The 23,881-nt window shown below is 38.2% G+C and overlaps 5 protein-coding genes across 5 annotated transcripts; 1 reads left to right on the forward strand and 4 right to left on the reverse strand.

Annotated features, from left to right (window-relative positions):
- Window positions 1-4,195: 4,195 nt before the first annotated feature.
- On the reverse strand, window positions 4,196-4,816 carry MONOS_11365 (uncharacterized protein; the record flags this gene model as incomplete). Its single annotated transcript, XM_067863890.1, has 1 exon — window positions 4,196-4,816. The coding sequence occupies one exon, from the start codon at window positions 4,814-4,816 to the stop codon at window positions 4,196-4,198; it is 621 nt and encodes a 206-aa protein (XP_067719218.1).
- A 45-nt stretch (window positions 4,817-4,861) lies between these two features.
- Window positions 4,862-6,144, reverse strand: MONOS_11364 (uncharacterized protein; the record flags this gene model as incomplete). The annotated part of the gene is made up of 2 exons (XM_067863889.1): window positions 4,862-5,766; window positions 5,829-6,144. 2 exons carry the CDS (start codon window positions 6,142-6,144, stop codon window positions 4,862-4,864), a joined length of 1,221 nt encoding a protein of 406 aa, XP_067719219.1.
- A 1,349-nt stretch (window positions 6,145-7,493) lies between these two features.
- MONOS_18330 (uncharacterized protein) lies at window positions 7,494-9,429 on the reverse strand. The gene is made up of 4 exons (XM_067871341.1): window positions 9,367-9,429; window positions 9,204-9,268; window positions 8,650-9,143; window positions 7,494-8,584 (listed from the first exon to the last, which is right to left on the reverse strand). Exons 1-4 carry the CDS (start codon window positions 9,369-9,371, stop codon window positions 7,832-7,834), a joined length of 1,317 nt encoding a protein of 438 aa, XP_067719220.1. The 5' UTR covers window positions 9,372-9,429; the 3' UTR covers window positions 7,494-7,831.
- A 1,402-nt stretch (window positions 9,430-10,831) lies between these two features.
- MONOS_11363 (putative Peptidase C13 family protein) lies at window positions 10,832-15,773 on the reverse strand (the record flags this gene model as incomplete). The annotated part of the gene is made up of 10 exons (XM_067863888.1): window positions 10,832-11,829; window positions 11,930-12,133; window positions 12,311-13,090; window positions 13,153-13,356; window positions 13,441-13,495; window positions 14,083-14,482; window positions 14,657-15,356; window positions 15,417-15,590; window positions 15,638-15,718; window positions 15,768-15,773. The coding sequence occupies 10 exons, from the start codon at window positions 15,771-15,773 to the stop codon at window positions 11,086-11,088; spliced, it is 3,348 nt and encodes a 1,115-aa protein (XP_067719221.1). The 3' UTR covers window positions 10,832-11,085.
- A 324-nt stretch (window positions 15,774-16,097) lies between these two features.
- Window positions 16,098-23,660, forward strand: MONOS_11362 (uncharacterized protein; the record flags this gene model as incomplete). The annotated part of the gene is made up of 6 exons (XM_067863887.1): window positions 16,098-16,112; window positions 16,174-16,338; window positions 16,444-16,569; window positions 16,640-16,786; window positions 16,847-16,954; window positions 17,152-23,660. The coding sequence occupies 6 exons, from the start codon at window positions 16,098-16,100 to the stop codon at window positions 23,179-23,181; spliced, it is 6,591 nt and encodes a 2,196-aa protein (XP_067719222.1). The 3' UTR covers window positions 23,182-23,660.
- Window positions 23,661-23,881: the final 221 nt, after the last annotated feature.

A 23,881-nucleotide genomic window follows, 5' to 3' on the forward strand; every position in this document is an offset into this window, starting at 1 on the left:
TTTTTGTATTTTTTTTAAAAAAAAACATTTTAAACATTATTCAGCCACTCAATCAAAATTGGGATTTATCATCACATTTACCCCTATGTGACTAATTTTTTGCTCAACGATTTTTGTTCAACTCAATTTGATCTTTTATTTTTCTCAATTTTCTTTATTTTCTTGATTATTGTGCCTGGAAGTGTTGGACTTATAATGGTACGATAAAGGAAAAAAAATTGAAACAAATTTGAGTTTTTTTTCATTAGCAAAAGAATTATTCCACATAATTAATATCGAGATTATTTTAATTTGTGTCCATATTTTTCAATATTCAATATTTAATAACTTGTTCCAAGCTTTTTCAACAATCATATCATATTTATCAGACTTTATTTTTTACACAAAAACAAAAACAAAAAAAAAAAAAAAAAAAAGAAAAAAGAAAGAAAGAAAGAAAGAAAGAAAAAGTTACCGATTTATTTCTAGTTTATTCATGCCAGTTTCAATGATCGAATCTCCTCAAGGGAGGCTCTCATCAGAGATGGAGGAGTGGCACCCACACACACTTCCTCAATTCGGAGTTTTGGAACATGAGTTAAATATGGTCATATTTTTATTAGTATATATATATATATATATATATATAATACAGACATTAATACGACACAATTTTCTCAATTACATCTCATAAGTACAAACTCATTTGATAAACGAGAATTTCAAAATAGCTTTATTTGTTCTCAGAGAAAATTATTATTAAAAACTCGGAGAAACTTAAAATCCTATTTCTCCGAGTTTTTTATAATAATTTTTTTCTGAGCACAATTGAAGCTGTTTTGAAAGTCTTATATGTCACGTGAGTTTGTACTTATGAGATGTATTTTGAGGAAAATTGTCAGAATTATTCCTCTTGCAGTTATTGTGAAATCGATATTGTCCGGTATTATGTGCGATGTCTAGTATTTTATACGATATCTAGATATTTAGTACCCATTTTTTTCGAAATGAAAAATTCAAAAAATAAAAAAATCAATATATATATATAAATATATATATAAATTCAAAACTCGAATCAAATTTGCTAACGACTTTTTTTTTCCCCTTTCCTCTCTCAGTTTCATCAGACGATTCTTTCTCTATATCGTTCTTATCTTGAAGTATTCTGAAATTTCTTTTCAGCTTTTTTGAGAAATTCATTGTTTCATCATTTTCTTCATCAGAAATATTTTCAGTTTCATTTTCCATTTCACTTTTCTTTTTCAAATATTCATCCCACTCGCTAAGCACCTTTTCTTCTTTATTTCTTTGATGTCGAAGTCAAATCGATTTTTATGTGAAGGAAGGGGATAAGTCGATGATAGAGGAAGCTTCATCAGAACTGTCTCCAACGAGTCTTTCCACTCTCAGTTGCATTTGAATGCTCTTTTGATAACCGAAGGTGATTGCACCGACTTAATTGATTTTTGAAGAGCCTCCACAAGAGCAGTTCTCTTCGCAGCTGAAGACAACGATGAAGGTGCTTCGTATTGGAAACTCATTTCTGACTTCAGAACTGCAAAAGCTCCTCGGTTCAGTGGCTGGCAGATGTGTGTGCTGCGAGGGATGAACGTCACAACATCCACATTTTCTTTTTTGAACACTCACCAGATTGTTGTGCATGCACGAGAAATGATGGAGTCAGTTCAAGACAAGTAATGAAATTCGTCGAGAAACATGAGTTATCTTCTTTCTTTGATAGAAGGGAAAAGAATTGCGAGGGAAAATTCTCTGAACATAGAAGATACCATCCATCCGCGTTTGTTCGGCCAAATCTCAAGATCTGAAAACTGAAGAGTCTACAAGTCATCAGGTATTTTGAGACTTGACCACAGAATCACTGAAGGAAGTGATTGACCATCAGCTGCAACCGCCGCAATCAGTGTAGAATTCGCTATTTGGACATCAGATTTAGCGAAACCTGGTTTTGCATTTGCCGGATGAACAACATTCAAATTTGAGCTGTTGGGAACCCTGAGTGAAGACTCATCCACGTTAAATATCAGTGCATTGTTGTTATTATTGTTCTGAAATAATCCATTGAGCATATTATCCCAGGGCTTCAGAACTTGTGGGCATGACACCGCAAGCATGTTTGTTTCACCAATTTACGGATTTGATGTCTTCAGCTTTGGATGTCTTTTGAAGAAATCCTATTCAACCAACGCAGAATCTTAAGCATCTGGAGTGTCTTCTGGTTTTTAATTATTAACAACATTTTTAATCTTATTAATTTTAATTAAAACATTTCAAAAAACATCAATACAATCCAGTTCACTCATTTTCTTGATGGTTAGCTAGCTCCAGATAATGATTCAATCATAATTTCGTCCGGCACTGTTTGCTCTTTTTCGCCAATGACAATAGCCGGTGTTCCCATTTTTAAACCAATCGGCCTTGCTGAACAGCCTTCACCGAACGCTTGATTCGAATTTTGCTAAATTTTTTGCTGTTGAATGCATCCGCCATTCGTGCAACTCCATCGTTAACTATATGCGCCATTCGCTCCAGCGGATTCATCAATTATCTCCATCCGAACGATAACATTTCCTCCCACAGCTTCAGCTGACCCGCAGTAGATTTCCTTGCAACTTCCTTTTTCATTTTTTATTTTTGGGTTATGATCATAAAGCCAATGTATTCATTTTATTGTGAAAAATTTCAATTCACGTTGATATTATATTTTTTGTCCATTGAAATGCATTTTTTTTTGTATTTTATTCCTTTGAACTAACCTATGACTGAATGAATTTCAACGGGAGCCTTTTATCCTCAAAAAAAAAAAAAAAAAAAAAAAAAAAAAAAAAAAAAAAAAAAAAAAACAAAAACAAAACAAAACAAAACATAAAAAAAAACAAAAAAAAAAAACAAAACAAAACAAAACAAAACAAAACATAAAAAAAAACAAAAAAAAAAAAAAACAAAACAAAACAAAACTAAATAATAATAGAATTAGTCATAATAATAATAATTATTATTGAAAATATTATGATAATAATATGTTAATTATACTGAAAAGCTTACTGTTTGATTTTTTTCAAATTTTATAATAAAATTGTTTTTCTACTCACGATTGAAATGATTACACTAGATTAAAAGTGAAATTTTGACAAGTGCCTTGAATGAGGACCACCATGCTTTTCCACCTCCCCTGCTTTTTGATTTCCACGTATCAGGTGGAAAGGATAAATGTGGTTGTCGTTGGACAACCACTTGCACCCTCCCAGGGGTTGTAGACAAAGTTCCGCAGACAGAACACTCACTCTGACAAAAAAAAAAATTTTGTCATCGACAAACATTTCTGACTTTGTGTTTTTTTCCAACTTCAATTTATGTTCTGTCTATTACAACACTTCATCCACATTCACTAAGTCTGATAGTTAGTCATTCCTAGTGAATGCTATATGCGCCTCAATAATATAACCAAAAGTTAGTCTACGACTATCATTTCTAACTTAATCATTTTTCAATGACAAGTCGAAAAGTTAGTCAACGCCTAACTTTGATTCTCAAACAGACTTTTTGGTACCTCATATTAACAAAATAATTTTATCAATAAAAATACCAAAGTTAGTCATTCTATCACCAACCAACTTGATAGATTTATTCATTTGATCCAAAAGTTAGGCAAAACCTATCTTTTATATACTTAGCATTTTCACCCTCTTTTCCCCAAAGTTAGGCATCACCTAACTTCTTCTAACTTAGTTATTTTTAAAATAACTTTAAAAAATTCACCAAATAAGTCCAACGTAAAAAGGGGAGAAGCCATCATATTTCTATAATGACTTCTCCCCTGTTTATCGTTTAGCCTCATTTCCTTTTATTAATATCCTTTTATTTATATCCAATTATAATTAATTATTATTTGTTTTTTTTTAAACCTTTTTTATTTGTTTTTAATAACCTTTTTTCTTATTTTTTATACCTTAGAAAGAATCCATATTTCAAACACAATTTCGATTCTTGGGGCATTCGAATTGATAAAAGACGATAACAACTAAGTTAAAAAGTTTAAAAATTTAAAATTAAAAAAACAAAAAATAATAAATAAATTAAATTAAATAAAAGTAAATAAAAATAAATATAAGTAAAATAACTTTAAATAATTCAAAAATAAAAATGTAATTATATTGGGGACTAAATACACACACTGCTCCCTGTTCATCGCTTCCTTTCATTGCATTGACTTCTTGTCCACTATTTCCTCCAGGTCATCTTCATCGTAATCATTATCATTATCATTACAATTATCATCATCATCTTTTTTATCTTCTTCATCTTTTTCGATCAAATATTTCTTCATATTCCATTTCTTCTTTTCTTTCTTTGCCTTCTTTTCCTTCTTTATCTTCTCAATCTTTCTTTCCTGTTCTCTTTCATCTTCCTTCTTCTCTCCAGCATGTGGGTCAAAACTGCATGGGGAATCAAAATGGTCGCAAATAAAGATATTGTTAGTTGATCCATAAATCTTATTCCTTTCCTGGCATCTTCTTCTGGAGAGGTTCACTTTGTGATTCTCCACTGTGAGGTTCAACACATTCGGATCTGTATCTCTGTGGCTAACCTCACAACCGGATGGAATCTTAGCTCCAAGATTCATCCAGCGCCATGCTATGGCATGGACAACCACTTTCTTTAAGGATCTTTTGAGGAGAAGTTCCTTTTCTTCCTTTGTCGGTTCGCTCAAAAGATCCGGCTTCTTCAAAACGAGCTTTCTAGTTTTCTTTTCCCCCTTTTTCCTTTCGTCCTTTTCAGCGATTCTTCTTTGTTCCCTTTCGCACTTTATTTCTCTCATCTGAATTACTAGCTCATTAATATCTTCATCATTCAATTTAGGGAACTATTTGTGCACCGTCAATTGGGGATACAATCCAGTCTTCGAATCACCTTTTCTGGTACCAGTTAGTTTTGTTTTGAAGAAGAACTCTTCACCTCTTCTGACCCATTCACCGTATTTCCTTGGGCCATTTATGTGGGAGCACATGAGACAGTGGAGCTCGACAAAGTTGAAAACATTCACCAGAGCATGTGGGAATGACGGATCATACTCAAAAAGGTACAGCTCTTTCCTTTTGTTGACTGGTTCAAAAGTTTTCCGATCAAATTTCTTATCACATGCCTTTTCGGCACTTTTAAGAAATTTAACCCACCAGTCAATATCCCGCACAGGCTCCTTCCTTGGAGCAAGAGCTGTCACATGCTCAGCTGGATCCAGCTTCACAATCTTCATCACCGTCTCAGCTAAGAATCGAGCCCATTTCTCGCACTTGGTATCATCCCAATATGTTAAGCCATGAACTTTCTTCTGAGCGGCATCCACAAGCTCTCTAGCCTCATCCATCACTTCGTCTGCATCGAAGCATGGAGGATCTGCATCCTTGAACCACCCAGGAAGAATTATTACACTAGGTAACATCAAATCCTCGAGGTCTGCATCATAGAGTCCATGTACTTGGACAAGGGGATGTTTGTTCTTTTCTTCTTTTTTCTTCTTTTTCCTTCGACCCTCGTTTTTGTCACCATCTTCATCCCTTTCATTTTTATCATCAAACTGTCCAGGATATTTTTCCTCGTCGAAAAGAACAATCACATCATCCTTGTCTTCATACGGAACACCCTCGATGATAAACAGAGGTTCAGGATCGATCTGTGTCTGTGCTGCAAAAGACACATTGAGGCTAGCCCTGTTTATCGATGGCAGATCATCAAGCAAAGGGACCTGCGATGCTTGATGATTGTCTGCCTCTGTGTCATCCAAGCAATATAAAAATCAGCAGTTAAATAATTATTCAATCAGAAAAGCAAACTGAAAGCACACACAGCTTCAGCTTCCACTTCAGCTGCTGCGCTACCAATCCGGCTGCCCTCGAGATCGGAAGAGCGAGCTTCCTTGTCCATCAGGACAACAGGAGTCATCGGTTGAGCGAAGGGAGGCAATCCTTCGGACTGCTTCTCTTTCTCTTCCTCTTTCTCCTGGGTGAGATCTATGATCCCACCGAGAAACGACATCTTCTTCTTCTCGAAGGGCAGATGTTCGTCTTTTGGACTGTCTATGTCAGTCCCGCTGCATTCAGTCTCAGCCTTTTCCTCTTCTGACTTATCTGACTCAGCAGACACAGTCATTGGTGCAGGTCTTTTTTAATATCCATATATATAAATCCAATAACAGAATATGCCCATCACACACCACCCATACCCTCAATAAGAAAGAAAGAAAAATGACACACCAGGTGTAATTAATTTTCTTCGAAGTCCCATCCGGAACCGTCTAATTGGTGTATTTATAATATTCGTATTCATATCTATTGATATAGAAATATAGACATATAAAGTGAGAGAGGGAAAGGAGATAATTAATTATGCCAACAAATCAAAAATTCAAAAAGAATCCAGATAGGCACAAGAACAACAGATACTGGAGCAGATGGAAAGAGAGCGTGAGCATGGAGGATGGAGTTTGTTGCCACCGCCCTGAGCAGGCCCAATCCCACTCAGGTGAAGTGAGCGCAGTTTGTCTAAATCATATTCGACAAGAGGAATAAAAGGACCCTCTGCCTCATACGATAAACAGGGACTGCCAATGATCCATCACTCTTCCCAGATGTGCACAGTCACATTAATTGAAAAAAGAGATATGGGATTAGTAATATTCCAGTCGTTATTAATTTTCAATATTCAGATGACTTCGCTTAGCATTATGCTAACTACACATCATCTTTCCTCCTGATACGGAGTCACAGCTGGCCCCCAACCCAATAGAAGTCCTGATCAAAGGAACTTCCACACACTGTGTTTCCACAGTGATCCCCCTTTTCTTCAATGTACAATGCACATGGTGTTCCCCCTCTCAATTCTACCTATTTCACCAATTTCCCCCCATATTTTTAAATATCAGAACATAATTATTAAAAAAATAATTATATTAAAAAAAATAAATATTTTTGTTATTATTATTTGCTATTTCATTAATAAACCGCAATAATCTTTAATATCTTATTTATCGGAAAAAATATGCAAATTTGATAACATGGGCGAAAATATGGACTTTCAAGCTTTTTTCGCACTTGGCATAGAAAAATTACTTCTCTCATGACTTTATTTTGATTTCTCAGAATTCAAAATAAAATTGATGTTCATATTCGTAAACAGGCATCGTTGAAATTAAAACAAAAAGATTTCCAACATTACACGAATGTCAAAAAATGGACCCAATATTATTGTGTTTTTTGTACTCAGAAAATCAACGAAATGTGCACAATTTTTCAATGAAAATGCTAAAAGTTAAATATTTTTCCACACATGAATTTTTCTTTGGAATAATATTTAATACTCATTGGAATAAGAATTCGTGCTTTTCATCAACATAAATAAAGTGTTGAAAATACTTTTTTTATTAACATTTTTTTAATTTAAAAAAGTTATTGTTTTCATCCTAAATGAATTTGTTTTCTCTTAAAAAATATTATCTTATCTTGAAATTCAACATTATTCATGAATTCTATGGAAAAATTTAAATGCAAAAAAAATAATACCCATAAGTATTTTCCAAATTTAATATTACTTATGGGGCGATGTGAGATCAAATGATCTGATAATCTAATAATTCAAAATTTTGAATCACAAAAAGTTTATTATTATTTTTATTTTCCCACAATTTTGTGATTTCTTAGGAAAAGCATCCACATTTGTTTTGACAATAAAATAGATTTCTTCATCGTTCAGCCAAACAAATTTTCTGCTGAGAGCAGAATAAAGTGGAAATACAAAAAGTGAAATGATAAAAAAAAAAAAAAAAAAAAAAACATTTGTGTTACAGATTAAAAAAATAATCTTCAACATTAAGAACGAAAGAATATGAAAAATACTTATCTTTAATCCAGCAATGGAGGTACCCGTAGACGCAATCTTCAAATCCCTCTTCTTCCATCTTTTCGCGCACCACCCTTTTCTTCTCTTTTCGTTTTACCTCATCATTTTCTTTTTCCATTTCACTCTTCAATCCGAATAAAAGTATCTTTAACATTCTCAATGAATTATCAACAATCCGAAGCTTAGCATTTAATTGGACAACTTTCTCCAAAACAGCTTCAATTGCCCCATTTTTCAAAAATGCATCAATTGCCTTGTCTCTTCTTCTTACTGCTTGTATAAAAAAATACATATTCACATTGTTTATTTCCCCATAATTATCATTTGCTTCTCTGAATCGACTGACAAGGCAATGAATCAGTTCATCGCATTCATCATCCCACGATTTACACAAATCCAAGAATTTCCCCAACGTTTTCAGCCATCTCGAGATCACTATTCCTTCTTTTCCCATCTTCATTTTCCCCTTTCTCTTCCAATTCGCACATTTTGCCAACTCTTCCACTTCTTTTGTTGCTTCTCTTGCAAAATGCAGTTCGTTCACAATCACTTCTTCCAAACTGTCTTCATTTCTTCTTCTTTTGATCAAAAACTCCCAAGCAGATTGATAGGCAATCTGTGTAAGATTGTGGAACTTTTGATGATACTCAATAATCTCTTTGATATCAGGAAAATATAATCTTTTCTCAATATTCTAATCAAAAACAAGGAGAAAAAAATGCAAAAATATCGTTAATAATGAAACAGAAATTATCAAACAAAATCCTCGATAATGCAGCTCAAAGTCAGCAAAGCCATTTCCACTTTTTTCTGGACTTCCTCGGTTTCCTCTTTGTTTAATGCAATAATCAAAAGGCAAGACACACAGGTCGAAAGTAATTGATGAGGAACTTCGTTATAAAACAAAAGATAGCATTCGCAAATGTTAACAAAAACCATTTTGTTCTTTTCTTCAATCTTCTTATATTCTTCAAAAATCAGCTCCTCAAATCTTTCGAGCAAAGAAGAATGTAAAAATTCAAAATCGTAACAATTGTTCAGTAAAGAACAATTCCCGATGCACTTCAGCAGCAAAAATGCATTATTCCAATTTAACTTCTTTTCTTCAATCATTCGGCTAATTTCGTTGAACAGATCTGTTGTGAAAACAGAATCCAAAGTTTCTGAGTTCATTTCTTCTATTAGTCTATTCATTTCTTTGATTTTCTGAATTTGTTTTGCTTTCTTGCAATATTCCAGTTCAGAAAACAATTCTATAAAAAATAACAAGTATTCACTTTTATCAAGAATTCAAATACAACAATTTCACAAACTATTAAATTTTTCACTAACAGTCAACTCCCACATTTTCACAGACATTGTGCAACCAGCAAAAACACTCATTTTTAACATTCACATGTGAAACAAAACATAACAAAATTGCAGAAAATTTCGCAAATAAAATCTCACTGCAATTATTAAAATTTAATGGCACACTCCATCCTTTTAACGCGAGTATTATTGGCAAGTAATTATGAAGAGAAGAAACGTTTATCTTTTCTTGCTTTGTTGTTATGGATTCAATGATCAAATTGATTTATATGAACAGAAAAATCAGTTTGCAAGATGATAGATAGGTGAGTGAACATTGACTGCGGAATTAGTAATATTATTTCCTGTATTGGAGCGAATAACCAGAAAGGCATTCCCAACAATGGAATAATGAATGATATTTTTTTGTTTTTGGTTTTCTGAAGAAATCTAACGATTTTATTGTTTAACAGAGGTATCTGTATGTGCGTATTTTTTATTGTTTTATTCATTGCGAAGATGTTTCCATCTATATCCTTTCCAATCCCCAGGAATCCTAATTATTGTTGAAATGGCCAATCTCCTCTTTACAGAGCATAACTATGGGAATGATGATAGCTAATGTGTTACAATAAGCAAATAAAAGAATGTGCGCATCGTCAAGCTTTTTATAATGTATTTTTATTTGAAACGAGAAATATTCACAAATTGATTCAATTATTTATTGAATGAAGATTAAAGAGGAAGGAATTCTAATAGGAAGAAATCCACACAAAATTATATAGCATTTTTGTACATAAGGAAGAGGAAGCAGTTTGTGGTAGTTTTTTTTGGGCAAGGAAAGTGGTTTTCTATTTCCAGGAAAGTATATTAATTACGAAAAAGGGGAAAACAATGCAAAGCAACGCGATTGGAGCTCAGAAGAATTTCATGTTGAACCATCTTTATCTTTTTTACGATCAGAAGAAAATGCTTGTGCAATATGGTATTTTTGCTGTTCATTCGAGAAGATAATCCATTTTGCTTCAAAACAGAATATGATAGAAATATGTGAGTTCTTTTAAAATGAAGCATTTGATTGGATTCTCCAGAAAAAGAAAATTTGTGTTTGGCAAATGAAAATGCTGTTTCCTCATCTTGTTCATTTGGGGCATATTGAACTGGAAGGAGCGGGGGCACAACCAATTTACTTTGATCTGCTTTGACTGCATCAGGGCTGCCAGTATGTTTTGTCATCGCATTCTTCTTCTTTTTCTATTGTAATTTTAGCTATCTCACAACAACACGGTCAGTGTTGGAGTCAGATGTTTACCAAATTTCGAAGTCGGAAGCAAAGTGTGCAACTCAAAGTTTGTGCTTCATGACATTTTTTATAATATCGTTTATTTTCGTATGTTACAAGATATAATACTATTGTTGAAAATGCTTTTGAATTCGATATTCGTGTTCTGTTTTTTTTTTATTGAAACCCAAGTTTTTGAAAGATTCATAGATTTTTGAACGATGGAAATTATTGTAAAAAGAAAACGATTCAATAATGTTTCTCAATAACAAAATTCCAGAAGAAAATAAATCTTGTTCCAGTTATTCACTGTGTTTTTGTTTTGAACTTTGTTTCAAACTGTTGATAAACAAATATTATTTCTTGATCTTAAAAAAAATAAAGTTTATATTATTTTGGGTAAAGTTTCAAAAATGTGAAGTTAGTGAGTTTTATAAGAAGTGAAAGGGAAGTGATTCAAAATAAAATTTTAAAAGTACATTTTAATTCTCGAAAAACAAGCACCATTAGATGATGTTTCAAAAATTCATCTGGTTTAAATTCAATACCCACAAAAGATTTGACAGAGACGAAAAGAAATGTTGAAAATTACTTTCACATCAGCTATAAAAAAATAAACCCAATCATTGATCTTCAACCTCTTCCCACACATTTGGATCAAGCGGCTGCCGAACAAATGTCTCCCCATACGTTGTCTGGAACTGCCTTCCTCCATCTCCCAAATCGTAGTGATGCTTGCGGAGCGCCGTCTTCGTTTCCGGATCAGCTGAAGACGACGAAAGAATCCCTGTCGAAGTGCCCGCCTGCGGAACCGCATCAACAGCGCGCGGGTCGTGCTTCACAAACGACGCGCGCTGTGTGGTGGCAAAAGCTGACGACTCTCCCGGTGGGAGAAGCGCAGAAGGAACAGCACCCATGTGCGCTGTCGGGCCGAAGGAGCGCGACACCACACCTCCTCCACCGCCCACAGGTGGGGCCGAGTTTGCTGTCGAGCCCGATAGCGCCACGTGGCTCCGCCGCAGGTCGTCGCGCGTGTCCTGGTCGAGCAGCGACGGGCCGGCGTCGGGGTGCGCCACGAAGTCGCCTCTGGTGGTGGAGGCAAAATGCGACGGAGGCACAGGCCCTGTCTGGTCTCCCACGGACCAGTGCTCTCTCCGCAGCTGCGTGACCATCTCGCGTGTCTGTGTGTCGCCGCGTGGCAGAGGCTTCTTCGCAAAGTCTGTTCGCTGAGTCGACTGGAACCCGTCGCGGACAGCCTGCTGGTAGCCCTCGGGGGACGCATCGCCCAAGCTCAGATGGCTCTTCTGCAGCTGGATGGTGTCTACGTTGGGTGTGTGCTTTTCAGTCAGAGTGTGGGGAACGTATGACTGAGTTGAGTGAAGTTTTGGTTATAATAATAATAATATAGAAAAAAATAGAAGTCGATATAAGAATAATAAATTTATAAAACAAAGTATAAATTCACACTCTTTGTTGTGTCGATGCAAAATCGCCCACTCCATCGCCCAGTTCAAAGTTGGATCTTCTGAGAACATTTCCAATTTCTGTGCGGTCGTCGCGCGTCAGCGACCGATCAATAGGATGTTTTGTGAATTGTGCCTTGTATTCGGGAACAGGCTGCTCTTCGTTGTGCGTTCTGTCTCCAACAGTCACAGAACTTCCACGCAAAAACTGGATAGAAAGCAATACATTGTAAATGACAGATAAATATGAAAGAGAAAAAAACAAAAAAATTAAAAAAAATTGATTTTCACATTAAACATCTCTTTTCTTTTTAAAAAACATAATCATCTTATTCATATGTCACATTTATATCCATAAGCATTTGCAACCCTCAACATTTCATACCCTTTCGTTCTCAAGTGGCTTCTTCCGATACATCATCTCTCCATTCTCGTCTCTAATAGCGTCCCACACATCTGGATCCAGTTCTTTTTTCACAAATGCATCTGAAGTGGTTGTAGAAAAGTGGCCAGTGCCATCTCCAAGTGAATAATGATGCTTCCGCAATGCCGTCTTCGTCTCCGGATCGCCTGCGCCAGGGAGAATCCCAGTCGCTGCGCCAGCCTCCGGTATGCCTCTTATTGAAGTGGGATCGTATTTCACAAAATCTGATCTTTGAGTCGTCGCAAATTGAGATGAATTGTCTCCAGGCTTCAGCTGCCCTGTTCCGCCCAGTCTGGCTGTGGGCCCAAAAGAGCGGGACACAACGCCTCCACCTCCACCCAGAGGAGCAAGCGAGTTTGGTGGAGCACCTGTCAGTGTGATGTGGCTTCTTCTGATGTCGTCTCGGGTGTGCGCATCAAGCTGGGCAGGACCTGCTTCTGGATGGGCAACAAAATCTCCACGAGCGGTTGTTGCATAGTGAGATGGTGGAACAGGCCCTGATTGATCTCCGACAGACCAGTGCTCTCGTCTGAGTTGAGAAACCATGTCTCTTGTTTGACTTTGATCACGTGGGATATCTTTTTTCCCAAATTCAGCTCTTGTTGTGGTTTGGAACCCTTCTTTCAGAGTTTGCTGAAAACTTTCAGGCGACTGATCTCCTAACGAGATATGACTACGCTGAAGCTCGGTTGTATTAATTGAAGGAGTATGCTTCTCATCAAGAGGATGCTTTGTGAAAGCCTAAAAAAATTTTATGAAATATTTTTATCACAAAAAAATTTGAAAATAATTCAAAATAAAACCTGCTGATTATAGCTAACGAAATCTCCAACACCATCTCCAAGTTCAAAACTGGACTTTCGCAACGTATTCCCAATTTCTGTTCTTTCATCTTGTGTCAGTGAACGTTCAATAGGATGTTGACGATATTTATCCTTATATTCACCAATTGGTTGATGATCATAATGCGTGGAGTCTCCAACAGTAACGGAGCTTCCCCTAAGAAACTATTGGTAAAAACAGCAAAAATTCAAAATAAAAATAACAAAAAACAATCAAATGCACATAATCCTAAAAAAAAGAAAGAAAACCTTTTCATTTTCTAGGGGCTTCCGTCTGTATGATTTGTCTTCTTTGAATTCCATTCTATTGAAATTCAACCACCCAATTAATTTATTAACACTAATAAAGGTATGGTCAGATCAAATAATGAAATGGAAAACTAACTTTTAATTCAGTATGAAAGATTTCATTTCACCTTCTTTTTGATTTTTTAAGGATATTTCGAAGCTTATCTAGCCTCTTCACATGTTCATGTGAAGGATCGATGACTAGTTGAGTCAAAAGATATCCAAGATTTTCTTTTATATTTTTTGATTTATTTATATTTATTAATCAATTATTTTCAACTGTTTTATTTCATAAAGCTACTCATTTTTGCTATATTATTCATATTTTTAGATTAAAATGATTCCATTGCTCACAAATTACATTTTTTATGAAGACTTCTATTTTTTAAAATTTTTGTGTTCAATTTTTTGTTCAAAAGCAAATACACTCACTGATTTTTTCAAAAGAATATTTTTGTGCTCGAAAAACTAACATGTTTATCTCTTTTTTAAATAAGACATAAAATATTTAAACAAAAGAAAAAAGTTAATGAAATGGAAACAATAATAACAATTCTAAAAACTTTTCACTTACAAATTTCTTCTCGAAGCGCTCGTTCAAACTGAACAAGATCATCTTGAGAAATTAGTCCCAAGTTTATAGAATTCGCCATGATTTTGAAGTGGGGAATTTGCGAATATTCGTCTGCAACTCCGCAATGATGTGTATAAATCTCAATCATCTTTTTGAAGAGATCCAGATCTTCAGTAACTTCAGCGGTATTTATAAGATATTTTTTGATGTCAGTGATTTGATTAACTTTTCCATTAGAATTCAAACGATTATTTTGTTTAAGAATATGTTTTCTTGATGCAAAGAAATCTGCCATTGCATCCGATCTGCTATCTGCCAATTTGACTTTAGATATTTCTTCCGAAAAAGCAGCAATTGTTTCGTGTGAGGGGTGATCCACCGAAGCACGAAGAAGCTTGTGCAGAAGATGGATTCCTTGTGGAGTTGTTTCTTCAATTGATAAAAATGCAGTGCAAAAAGAAACGAAGACATTATTGCGAAGATTTCAAATGAATAAATGATGTTAAAAGAAAATTGAGTAAAACCAATCGAAAAATTAAAAAAAAAAATAGAGTGGACAAATTAAATACTCAAATAATGAAAGGAAATAACAAAATAACAAACCGAAATGGGAGAGATTGAGCTGTCCAAAAGAGCGTATGATCATTGGCTTTTCAATCAATTTGTCTAATTTATTTGTCAGGGCAAAATTTTTTTCAGAGCCACGAGGAAGTGTGTTGATTATCTTCAATGGGAAAAATTCCTTTGGAAGCGTTTTCCAAGAACCTTCGTTTCTATCGCTCATTCTCAGCCTGTTCGTGCAAGGATATGGAGGCTTTGGCATTGTCTGCCTTTTCGTTCTTTCTCTCGTGAATATCGTATCGTTCCTAGCCTCAGGATCAGATTCCATCCCGTGCTTTGTATTGTTCCCGATCTGGTAAAAACCCAGCATATCCTGCAACATACTCTTCTGTCCGTATGTCTGAGGATGACTTTCTTCGACAATACGCAAAACTTCTTCGAATTGTGCTTGAATGTCTGTGGAGTTCAAGTCCACTTTTTCTGTGTGCTCCATCCAGGCACATGCCATCTCATCTCCCAAGCAAAGCTCTTCCTTCGGATCGTCATCGCAGTACGTTGACCAACTATTTTCCTTTTCATTTGCCGCTGTCATTGCCAAAACGTTTATATCTTCTGGCAAGAGTTTATTGAACATTGACCCAGAATAACATGCTTCAATATATATCAACATTTTGTTATACTTTCGATGCTCATGCATGCTCTTTATTGTTTCGATGAAATCTTTTGCATGAAGATAGCTACCCTGTGAATAAAAATAAATGAAGGAAGTGTGATATGTTGAAGAAATTAATAACTTACACACTGCTGGAAAACTCAAAGTTCCCACTGATCCATGATCACTAAAAAATATAAAAATATTGTCTTCTTCGGTTGTATTCAAAACAGGGCCTTTCGCTGCTGTTGTATTTCCTGTTAATACAGCAAGAAAAGTTTCTGCCTTAACACGTTCACCTTTATAATGAATATTTTCGGAACCCTTTGGAGGATAAATGATAAAAAAATCAAAAATACACAATAGCATACAGGGTAAACATCATCTCCTTCGGGATGGTTGTATACTTTTCCTGGAACAGGATTCTTGCTCCAACTCAAAACATCATCATACTTGTTAAACATAAAATGATACAGTGCGATGATAAAGAAAAAATCATACTGCCATAAGAATAACATGATCCTTATCAAAGCCTCTTTTTGTCAGAAGTTGGTAAGCGTGGAACACGTCGCTTTGATGCCTTAAAAAACGAAAAATCATTCATCGAAGTAGGAGTATTATCAAACCTGTAATTTTTATAATTTCGAGAACCTGCTGCAAGCAAGGCCCAATTTGAGGCGCAGGTGTTTTGAATGAAGAGAAAAACAAAAGAAAAAATGAGTAGTCTCATCATTAAGGTTAACAGATCAATAAGGAAAAAGTTTATAATGGGCAAATTTTTTTGAGTGGTTAAAATTTTAAATTAGAGAAGCATTCTCCATTTAGTTTAGGATGACAACAAAATGGGTTTGATTAAACATGTCAACTATGTGCTTTTTGTAAAAAAATGAATGAATTTTGATGATAGGTTGCACAAAAGTCGAATACTAATGTGTTTTCCCAATCCCCTTCTCAAAAGCCAGCTATCACATATTATCCAGATGGAACATGCTCTTTAAGTGCAGCGCTACATAATATGCAAATCCCAGCTGATGCAAAGCGATTAAGCGCAGTTGAAAAACTTGTATCGAAAGTGTGCATTTTTAAAGGCAGTATAATTTTTTTAATTTGAGAATTTCCATTTACTTAATCGAAATTATGATTATAAAAACTGCTATGCATGCGAACAACTTTATAGATCGATAAACTACCAGAAACCCTTCGAAATGTTGAGTCACTTTATTTGAGCAGCAATTCATTGAGCGATTTGTCAAATATTGATCAATTTCGTAATCTCAAAATCCTTACACTTACTAATAACAAAGTTTGCTGCAGATTATTTTTTTGCAAAGTCATCATTGAAAAAATATGTTATTATTTGATTTAAAAAAAAGATATCTGATTTTGATCGAATAAAAGCTCTTGGAAAATGCAAAAAATTACAAGCAGTAACATTAGACAATAACCCCATTACTGTTCTGCCAAATTATAGATTGCACATTATCCATATCTGTCCAACAATAAAAACATTAGATCAGGAAGTTTGAACTCAATTCTCAAAATTTTGTAAATTTAAAATTTTTATGATTAATTTTAAACAGCCGGTTACAGAAAGAGAAAGACTGCTTTCTCAAACGGTTCTTGAAAATGAAGAAACGAAATTAAATTTGATGTTTGGAAATGACAAAGCAATTCGACGATTTGAACAAGTGTGCAATTTTATTTTTTGTTAATCTTTCATTAATAAATTCATTTTTTCTTTTATTTTTAATTTTCATTTAAAAAAATTTTTAATTATCATTTCTTCATTGGATATTAACTTTCTTTCTTATTCTTCAAATTGTGATTCATTTTTATTTATTTATTTATTTTTTTCAAATAACTTTATCTCCTCTTCAACATCCAGATCAGCACAAAGCTGCTTCTGCACCTCGAATTGCAAGCGCTCTTTTTCGACAAGCGGTTTGCGCTCATTTCGAGGAAAAAAGCGCATTTCCTACCAGTTGACATTGACATTCTGATTGAGTCCTCAAAAAATGCCTTTTATTTGTGGAGGCAGTCTAAACAACAACAGCAACAGCAGCAACAGAAGAAGAAAAAGCAACAAAAGCAGCAGAAAACAAAGAAAACGAAGCTATATCGATCGAAAAGAGAAGAAGAAGAAGAAGAAGAAAAAGAAGATAAAAAATTAAACACGAAAAAGCGCAAAAGCCTTCGAAGCAGCAAAAAAAGACTTCACAAAGGAAAAGAAGAAGAATACGAAGATGAAGTTGATTACGAAGAAGGCGACGAAGATGACGAAGAATATGAAGCCCAAGCAGAAAAAGCCGAAAATCAAGCAAAAGAAAGCTATTTCCATGCAGAAGAAGAAGAAGAAGAAGAAGAAGAAGAAGAAAAAGCAGCAGCAGCAGAAGAAGAAGAAGCAGAAAGAGAAGAGAGGAAGCGTGTGTTTGCGCATCTGCGGAGAGAAGTCTCGAAAGTGTGGCTGGTCCGCTGGCCACTCGGAATCCGGTCGCTTTCTGCGCTCACTCGCCATTCAAATACGAATTCTCGTTCTCGTTCTCTCTCTCGCTCGCCTTCTCCTCTGCGAAGAACACAGCCTGCTATCAATGCTCAGTCTTCATCGTTGTCTTCTTCTTCTTCTTCCTCTTCCTCTTCTTCTTCATCCAACTATTCAGCCACTGCCACTCCTGCCCCGTTTCGCACGCCTCGCACTTCTCGTTCCCAAACACCCCGCCGTTCACCTGCTGCTACCCCTCGCTCTTCCTCTGCTTCTGCATCTTCTTCCTCTTCTTCTTCTTCCTCTTCTTTTCCTCTCTCTGGTTCCTATACAGCAAGAAGTCGATCACGCAATGGATTTTCTTCTTCTTCTTCTTCTTCTTCTTCAGCACTCACCCGCCGCATGTCAGCCGAGAGAGAAGAGCTGTCTGTTCTGGTTGAGCGTTCGTGGGAGATCGCCTTCAGCGACGTGATGTTGGCACAGCAGAGCGCAATGACACAGCTCCTGTCGTCGATTGAAGGTCTGGTGAAAGAGTTGAATGAGATGAGGAAGGAGAAGAGGGAGGGAGAAGGAGAAGGAGAAGGAGGAAGAGGAAGAGGAAGAGGGAGGAGGAGGAAGAAGGGGAAGAGGAAGAAGAGGAATGGGAAGGTGTATGATGATGAAGATTATATTGAAGAAGAGGAAGAGGAAGATGGCAATGACGACGACGAGGAAGAAGAAGAAGAAGGAGTAGGAAAAGATGGAAGTTCAAAGCAACTGAATGAAAGCGACTCATCATTTGAACAAGAGAAGTCAAAAACCTCACAGAAATATGGAGTGAATGTGGTGGAAGAAGAGCTGGCGGAGGAAGAGATGCGGAGAGTGGCGCGGGAAAAGGAAAGAGAAGAGCTGATTGCACAGATGGCAGCGAAGATCAGCACGCTTGTTTCGTCGTTTGAGAGCGACTATATCACACAGGCTGAGCAGTATGACGAGCAGATAAGGCAGATGCAGGAGACGCTGGATGAGTATGTGAAGAGCATGGACAGCAGGAAGAGTGAGGAGAGAGAGAGAGAGAGAGAAAGAGAGAAAGAGAGGGAAATGGAGAGAGAAAGAGAAAGAGCTGAAAGAGAAAGGCAATTGGAAGAAGAAGAGGAAGAAAGAGAAAGAGAAAGAGAAGAAGAAGAAGGTGGAGGAGGAGGAGTAAGTATTGAAAACATGGGATATTCGATGGAACAAGAACAAGACCAAGATCTTAGTGATATTTATGGGCAAACAGAGCTGCCATCAGAGTATGCAGACAAGCTGAGTGAAAGAGAAGCCAGAATTCTGAAGAAGCGGCTGAAGGTGCGGAACAGGCGGAGAAAAGACGAGAGAGCGAAAGGAGCGCCCATTTTGGCAGAGGAAGAAGGAAGACGGAATAAAAATGGAAGACATTTTGCTTCTTCTTCTTCTTCTTCTTCTTCTCGTTCTCCCTCTGGCAATGCATGCTCCAATGAACAGTCAGATGACTTCAATGAAGACAACACCAGCCAATACAACAGCAATAACAACAACAGCACTGACAACCGCAGTCCCTCTGAACAAGAGGAAGATCTGTTTGACCCTCTTCGCACACACTCAAAAGCAGGAAGGCTGAATGAGTGGGTGAGGAAACCAACACCTCCCTTGAGAATACACCCGGCTGAGGTTGCTGTGCCTTCTTCTTCTTCTTATCCAAATTCTTCTTCTTCTTCTTCTTCTTCTCAGTCTTCTCAATATCCTTCGAATTCACATTCATCGAGTCATTCACGAACACATTCAAATGCCAATTCCAATGCGAATTACCAGTCGCAATCACCTTCACTTTCATCGCCACGTCACTCGCCTGCCCATTCTCCGAGGCATTCACGCTCTCCTTCTGCTGCTCAGAATCAAATAAACACATCATCATCATCATCATCATCATCTTCTTCTTCTTCTCCTTCTCATTCACCTCGTCTTCATCGTAATTCTGGAAGTTACGGAAAAAATCCTTCCTCTTCTTCCTCTTCCTCTTCCTCTTCCTCTTCCTCTTCTTCCTCCTCCATCCACACTCCACACCTCTCCTGGGTCTCTCCTCCTTCTTCCCCCCGCCTCGGCTCATCAGGCATCCCAACCCCAACCCCTTCCTCTCCCCACACTCGCCCTCCTTCTCCTCAGCCAAGCACGCCCCGCTCAGTCCACCAGACACAAAAACAGGAAGATCCATCGCAGATGCCTCGCTCTTCCCTCTTCCCCCTCACTCTGCAGACTCCACAATCCCCTCGTTCTCCACAATCTCCTCGTTCTCCTCATTCACCCCGCATCCCTTCCTCACCACACACCCCTCGTTCACCCCGTTCTCCTCTTTCTCCTCGTTCCCCTCGCCAATCAATGACACCGCAGCAGCTGATGTCTTCATCGATCTTCACCTCCTCTCCGCTATCGCCGCGCAACGCAGGGCTTTCCTCGCAGCTGGCGACGATCATTGCGGAGAAAGCGAGACTGGAAGAGCAGACAGCCCAGCTGAAGCAGCAGCTGGCAGCACTGGAGACAGGCAAAGCACTCAGCGAAGAAGAGGCGCGGTCGGCTTTGGCTGAGCTGGCCGCGAAGTTTGACGAGGAAAGGAGGCAGCTGGAGTGTGCAGTGACAACAGCGACAGATGCGCAGCGGGTGACAGAGGATGAGATGAGGAGAGAGGTGGAGAGAGAGCAGAAGGAGCACGAAGCGCTGCAGAAGGAGCTGGACAGGCAGATGGAGGCACTGGCGGCTGCGCAGGAAGAACAGGCGAATCTGCAAAGAGCGCTGGAGAATGCGTCAGAGCTGAAGACGCAGCTGGCGGGGAAAAGCGAAGAGGCAGAGACGGCGAGGCAGGCGCTGAGGGAGCTGAATGAGCAGATAGCGAGGGAGAAGGAGGTGTGGGAGGAGAAGCTGGTGAAGGTGCAGTCGGAGCAGAAAGAAAGGGAAGCGGAGATGCTGCAGATGAAGCAGGAGGAGCTGGACTGCGAGAGGGAGGAGAAGAGAAGAGTGGAAGATGAACTGAAGGAGAAGGAGAATGAGTTGAAAGAGAAGGATGAAGAGCTGAAAGCGAAACTGGATGAATTGGCACAGAGAGAGAATGAACTGAAAGGGAAAGAAGAAGAATTGAGAGGGAAAGAAGAAGAGCTTAAAGAGAAAGAGGAAGAGCTGGACGAGTTGAAAGAAGCGATGGATGATGAAAGAGACAGGAAAAAACGGTTTGCATTTCTTTTGATGAACACGCAAATTGCAATGAGAAGCTACAAAATGAAAGCGATGGTGATGAGCGAGTGGAAGCGGCATCACAGAGAATTCAATGAGAAGGAGAAATTGCTGAGCAAAGCAAGAGAACTGATCTGGAAGCGCCGAATGGCCAGCAGCTGGAGTGTTATGCGGGGTGCGTTTCTCGAACAGCAGCAGGAGAACAGGGCAGCAGAAATGTGGAAGCGGAAGAGTGTTAAGCTTCTGTTCTGCCAGTGGAGGAGGAGCATTCAGGAGCGAAAGGAAAGAAGAATACACAACACGCAAATTGTGGCGCTTTCGCAGCGGCTGGCGGACACCAGGCTGGTCCATCGGGTGTTCTTTGCGTGGCATTCTACGCACAAAGAGAGGAAGGAGGTCTGCTTGAGGTGGAAGATAGTAGAGCAGAGGAAAGAGAGGCAGGCAGCACGCAACTTCTTTTACCGGTGGCGTGTTTCGTATCTGGAGAAAGAGAAGATTCGCGCTGAGGGGATCAAAGAAGAGCTGTCGCAGCTGACGTCAGCGATGGCAGAGGCGAACATTGCCGCGTCGCCCAGAAGCCAAAGGATAAATGCACATGCGCCTTTCGCTGGAGTGCCATTTGCAGAGGAGAAGGAGAAGCAGCTGGATACTGAGCCACTAGGTGGAGGAGGGTACGATTCACTCCGGACATTCACTGCAAATAACACAGTGCGAACGAGCAGGCCTCAAAGCGCTTCTCGTCCCACAACACTGCAAACTCCCTCTGCTTCGCCCAGTTTGTCCGCAGCGCAGACGCCCTCGCTGTCCAGCCTGCCTGTGCTATTCCAGCAGCAGAGCGGCAACAGCGCCCTTGTCGACCAGATCCACCGCCTGGCTGCAGAAAATGCGTCTCTCATTCTGCAGCTGAAGGAGTGTGACGAGCACATGGCTGATCTCGAGCGGGCGCTGGCAGAGGCACTGGTGAAGCAAGAGTCGCTGCAGGCACAGGCTGCGGAAGCCAAAGCAGACAGCAAGCGCTTTGAGCAGATGAAAACAGAACTGGAAGAGCAAGTAGCGTCGCTTATGTCGAGCCAGTCGGAGGAGCAAGTGGAGTGGCTGATGGCGAAGCAGAAGATGGAGAAAGAGGTGGAGGAGCTGAGGGAGAAAGCAGAGCAGGCAGAAGAAGCGAGGATGAAAGCGGAAGATAGAGAGGCGCAGCTGAGCGAGGCGAGGGACAAAGATGCAGTTGAGACAGCACAGCGGATGAAGGAGACGACAGAACTGGCAGCGCAGCAGAGGGCGATGCTGCAGGAGAAAGAGGCGCAGAATGCTGAGCTGAAAAGGGAGAAAGAAGAGCTGGAAAAAATGTTGGAAGACAAAGACACTACAGTGCGGGCGACGATCGAAGGAACGAAGGAGTATGAAGAGCAGATGGCTGCTTTCAGAAGTCAGATTGAGGAGCTGAGCGAGGCAAATGCTGAGCTGAAGCGCCGGATTTCGGATGCAGTTGATCTGAATGCGGAGAAGGAGCAGATGCTGCTGCAGCTGAACTACGAGGTGGAGCTGCTGCGGAAGAGAGAGAGTTTGAAAGTGGAGAAATTCATTTCTTCTGTCGCCTCGCAGGCGCGTGTGGCGTCGGTGAAGCAGGACAGAAAGATGGAAGAGCAAGAAAACAGAGAGGAAGAGAACAAGACAGAAGAAATTGAAGGGTTAAACCTGAAAACGAATGAGCAGAATATCAATGGAGACGAAATGGAAGCAGAAGCAAGCAACCCGCAACAGCAGTCGTCATCAACCAATTTGGCATCTTCTCTGCTTAATCCGCTGTCGACTGTTAATTTAGCAACAACTTCTTCCTCATCAAAACTATCTTCTTCATTATCGTCTTCATCATTATCATCATCGTCTTCTTCTTCTTCTTCATCAACCATGTCATCTCTATCTCCTTCATCAACATCATCTGCCTTGCCTTCTCAGTCTCCAAGCACAAAATCATCGCATTTCTCTTCTATTCCGCTGCTCCCAGCACAAGTCCCGCCCTCTTCTGCCAACCTGCCTTCTTCTTTCTCTTCGCGTTTTGGCCTTTCCGGCAGCTTGGCTGCACGCCGCATACGTCCCACTGCTTTTGAAACGAGCACAAGATACAAGCAGCTTGCATCTTCTGATAATGCATCTCACACTCCTTCGTTAGAATCTTCTCGCTCTAAACGTAGTTATTCGCTTTCCACTCCCTTGTGAGCAGTTTTTATCAACATAATTTTATTTTCTTTGTGTTTTTTTTTTTTTTTTTAATGTTTAAGAAATGAATATCATTCTAGTGATTTCGATATCATCCATTAATTCCGATAAAGAATAAAGAAATAAAATCTTAAAGAAAATTAACTTTCAAAACAATAATAAACTCCAAAATAAATAATAAACTTAGAATTAATATCAGAAAAGAATCCAAAAAAAGATTCTTCATCTAAATTTAAAAATGAAAAAATGATGCTTAAAAGTCCATTATTAAATAAAGACAAATAAGTTAACTATGGTGCTTAACGTGGATGAAATATATAACTGTTCAAGAAGAATAGAATAAATTTTTCAATATTATTGAATAAACATTCTTTTCATAAAAAAATAAAAAATGTTGAATCGAATTTATTCACTTCATTTTCATTTTCCTCATAAAACTTTTTCTAATATTATTTAAAAAAATATCAATAAACATTATTCGAATAAAAACTGAAGATCAAAATAAATAATAAATGGTTTCGAAAACAAAAAAATTTTATTTCATTTAAATTAGTTTATGAAAATATGTTTATTCCACCTGCAATACTCACGATCAAGTTGTTGTTTGTGATTTCTTTGTGTTGTTCCGAAAAGGGCACAAGCAGCAACAAATTCCAAGGGGTTAGAGAATATTCTTCAAAATTCAAGTTTCGATTTGAAG

This window comes from Monocercomonoides exilis (genome assembly GCF_001643675.1).
Source record: "Monocercomonoides exilis strain PA203 chromosome Unknown scaffold65-413564, whole genome shotgun sequence".
Lineage (NCBI taxonomy): Eukaryota > Preaxostyla > Oxymonadida > Polymastigidae > Monocercomonoides > Monocercomonoides exilis.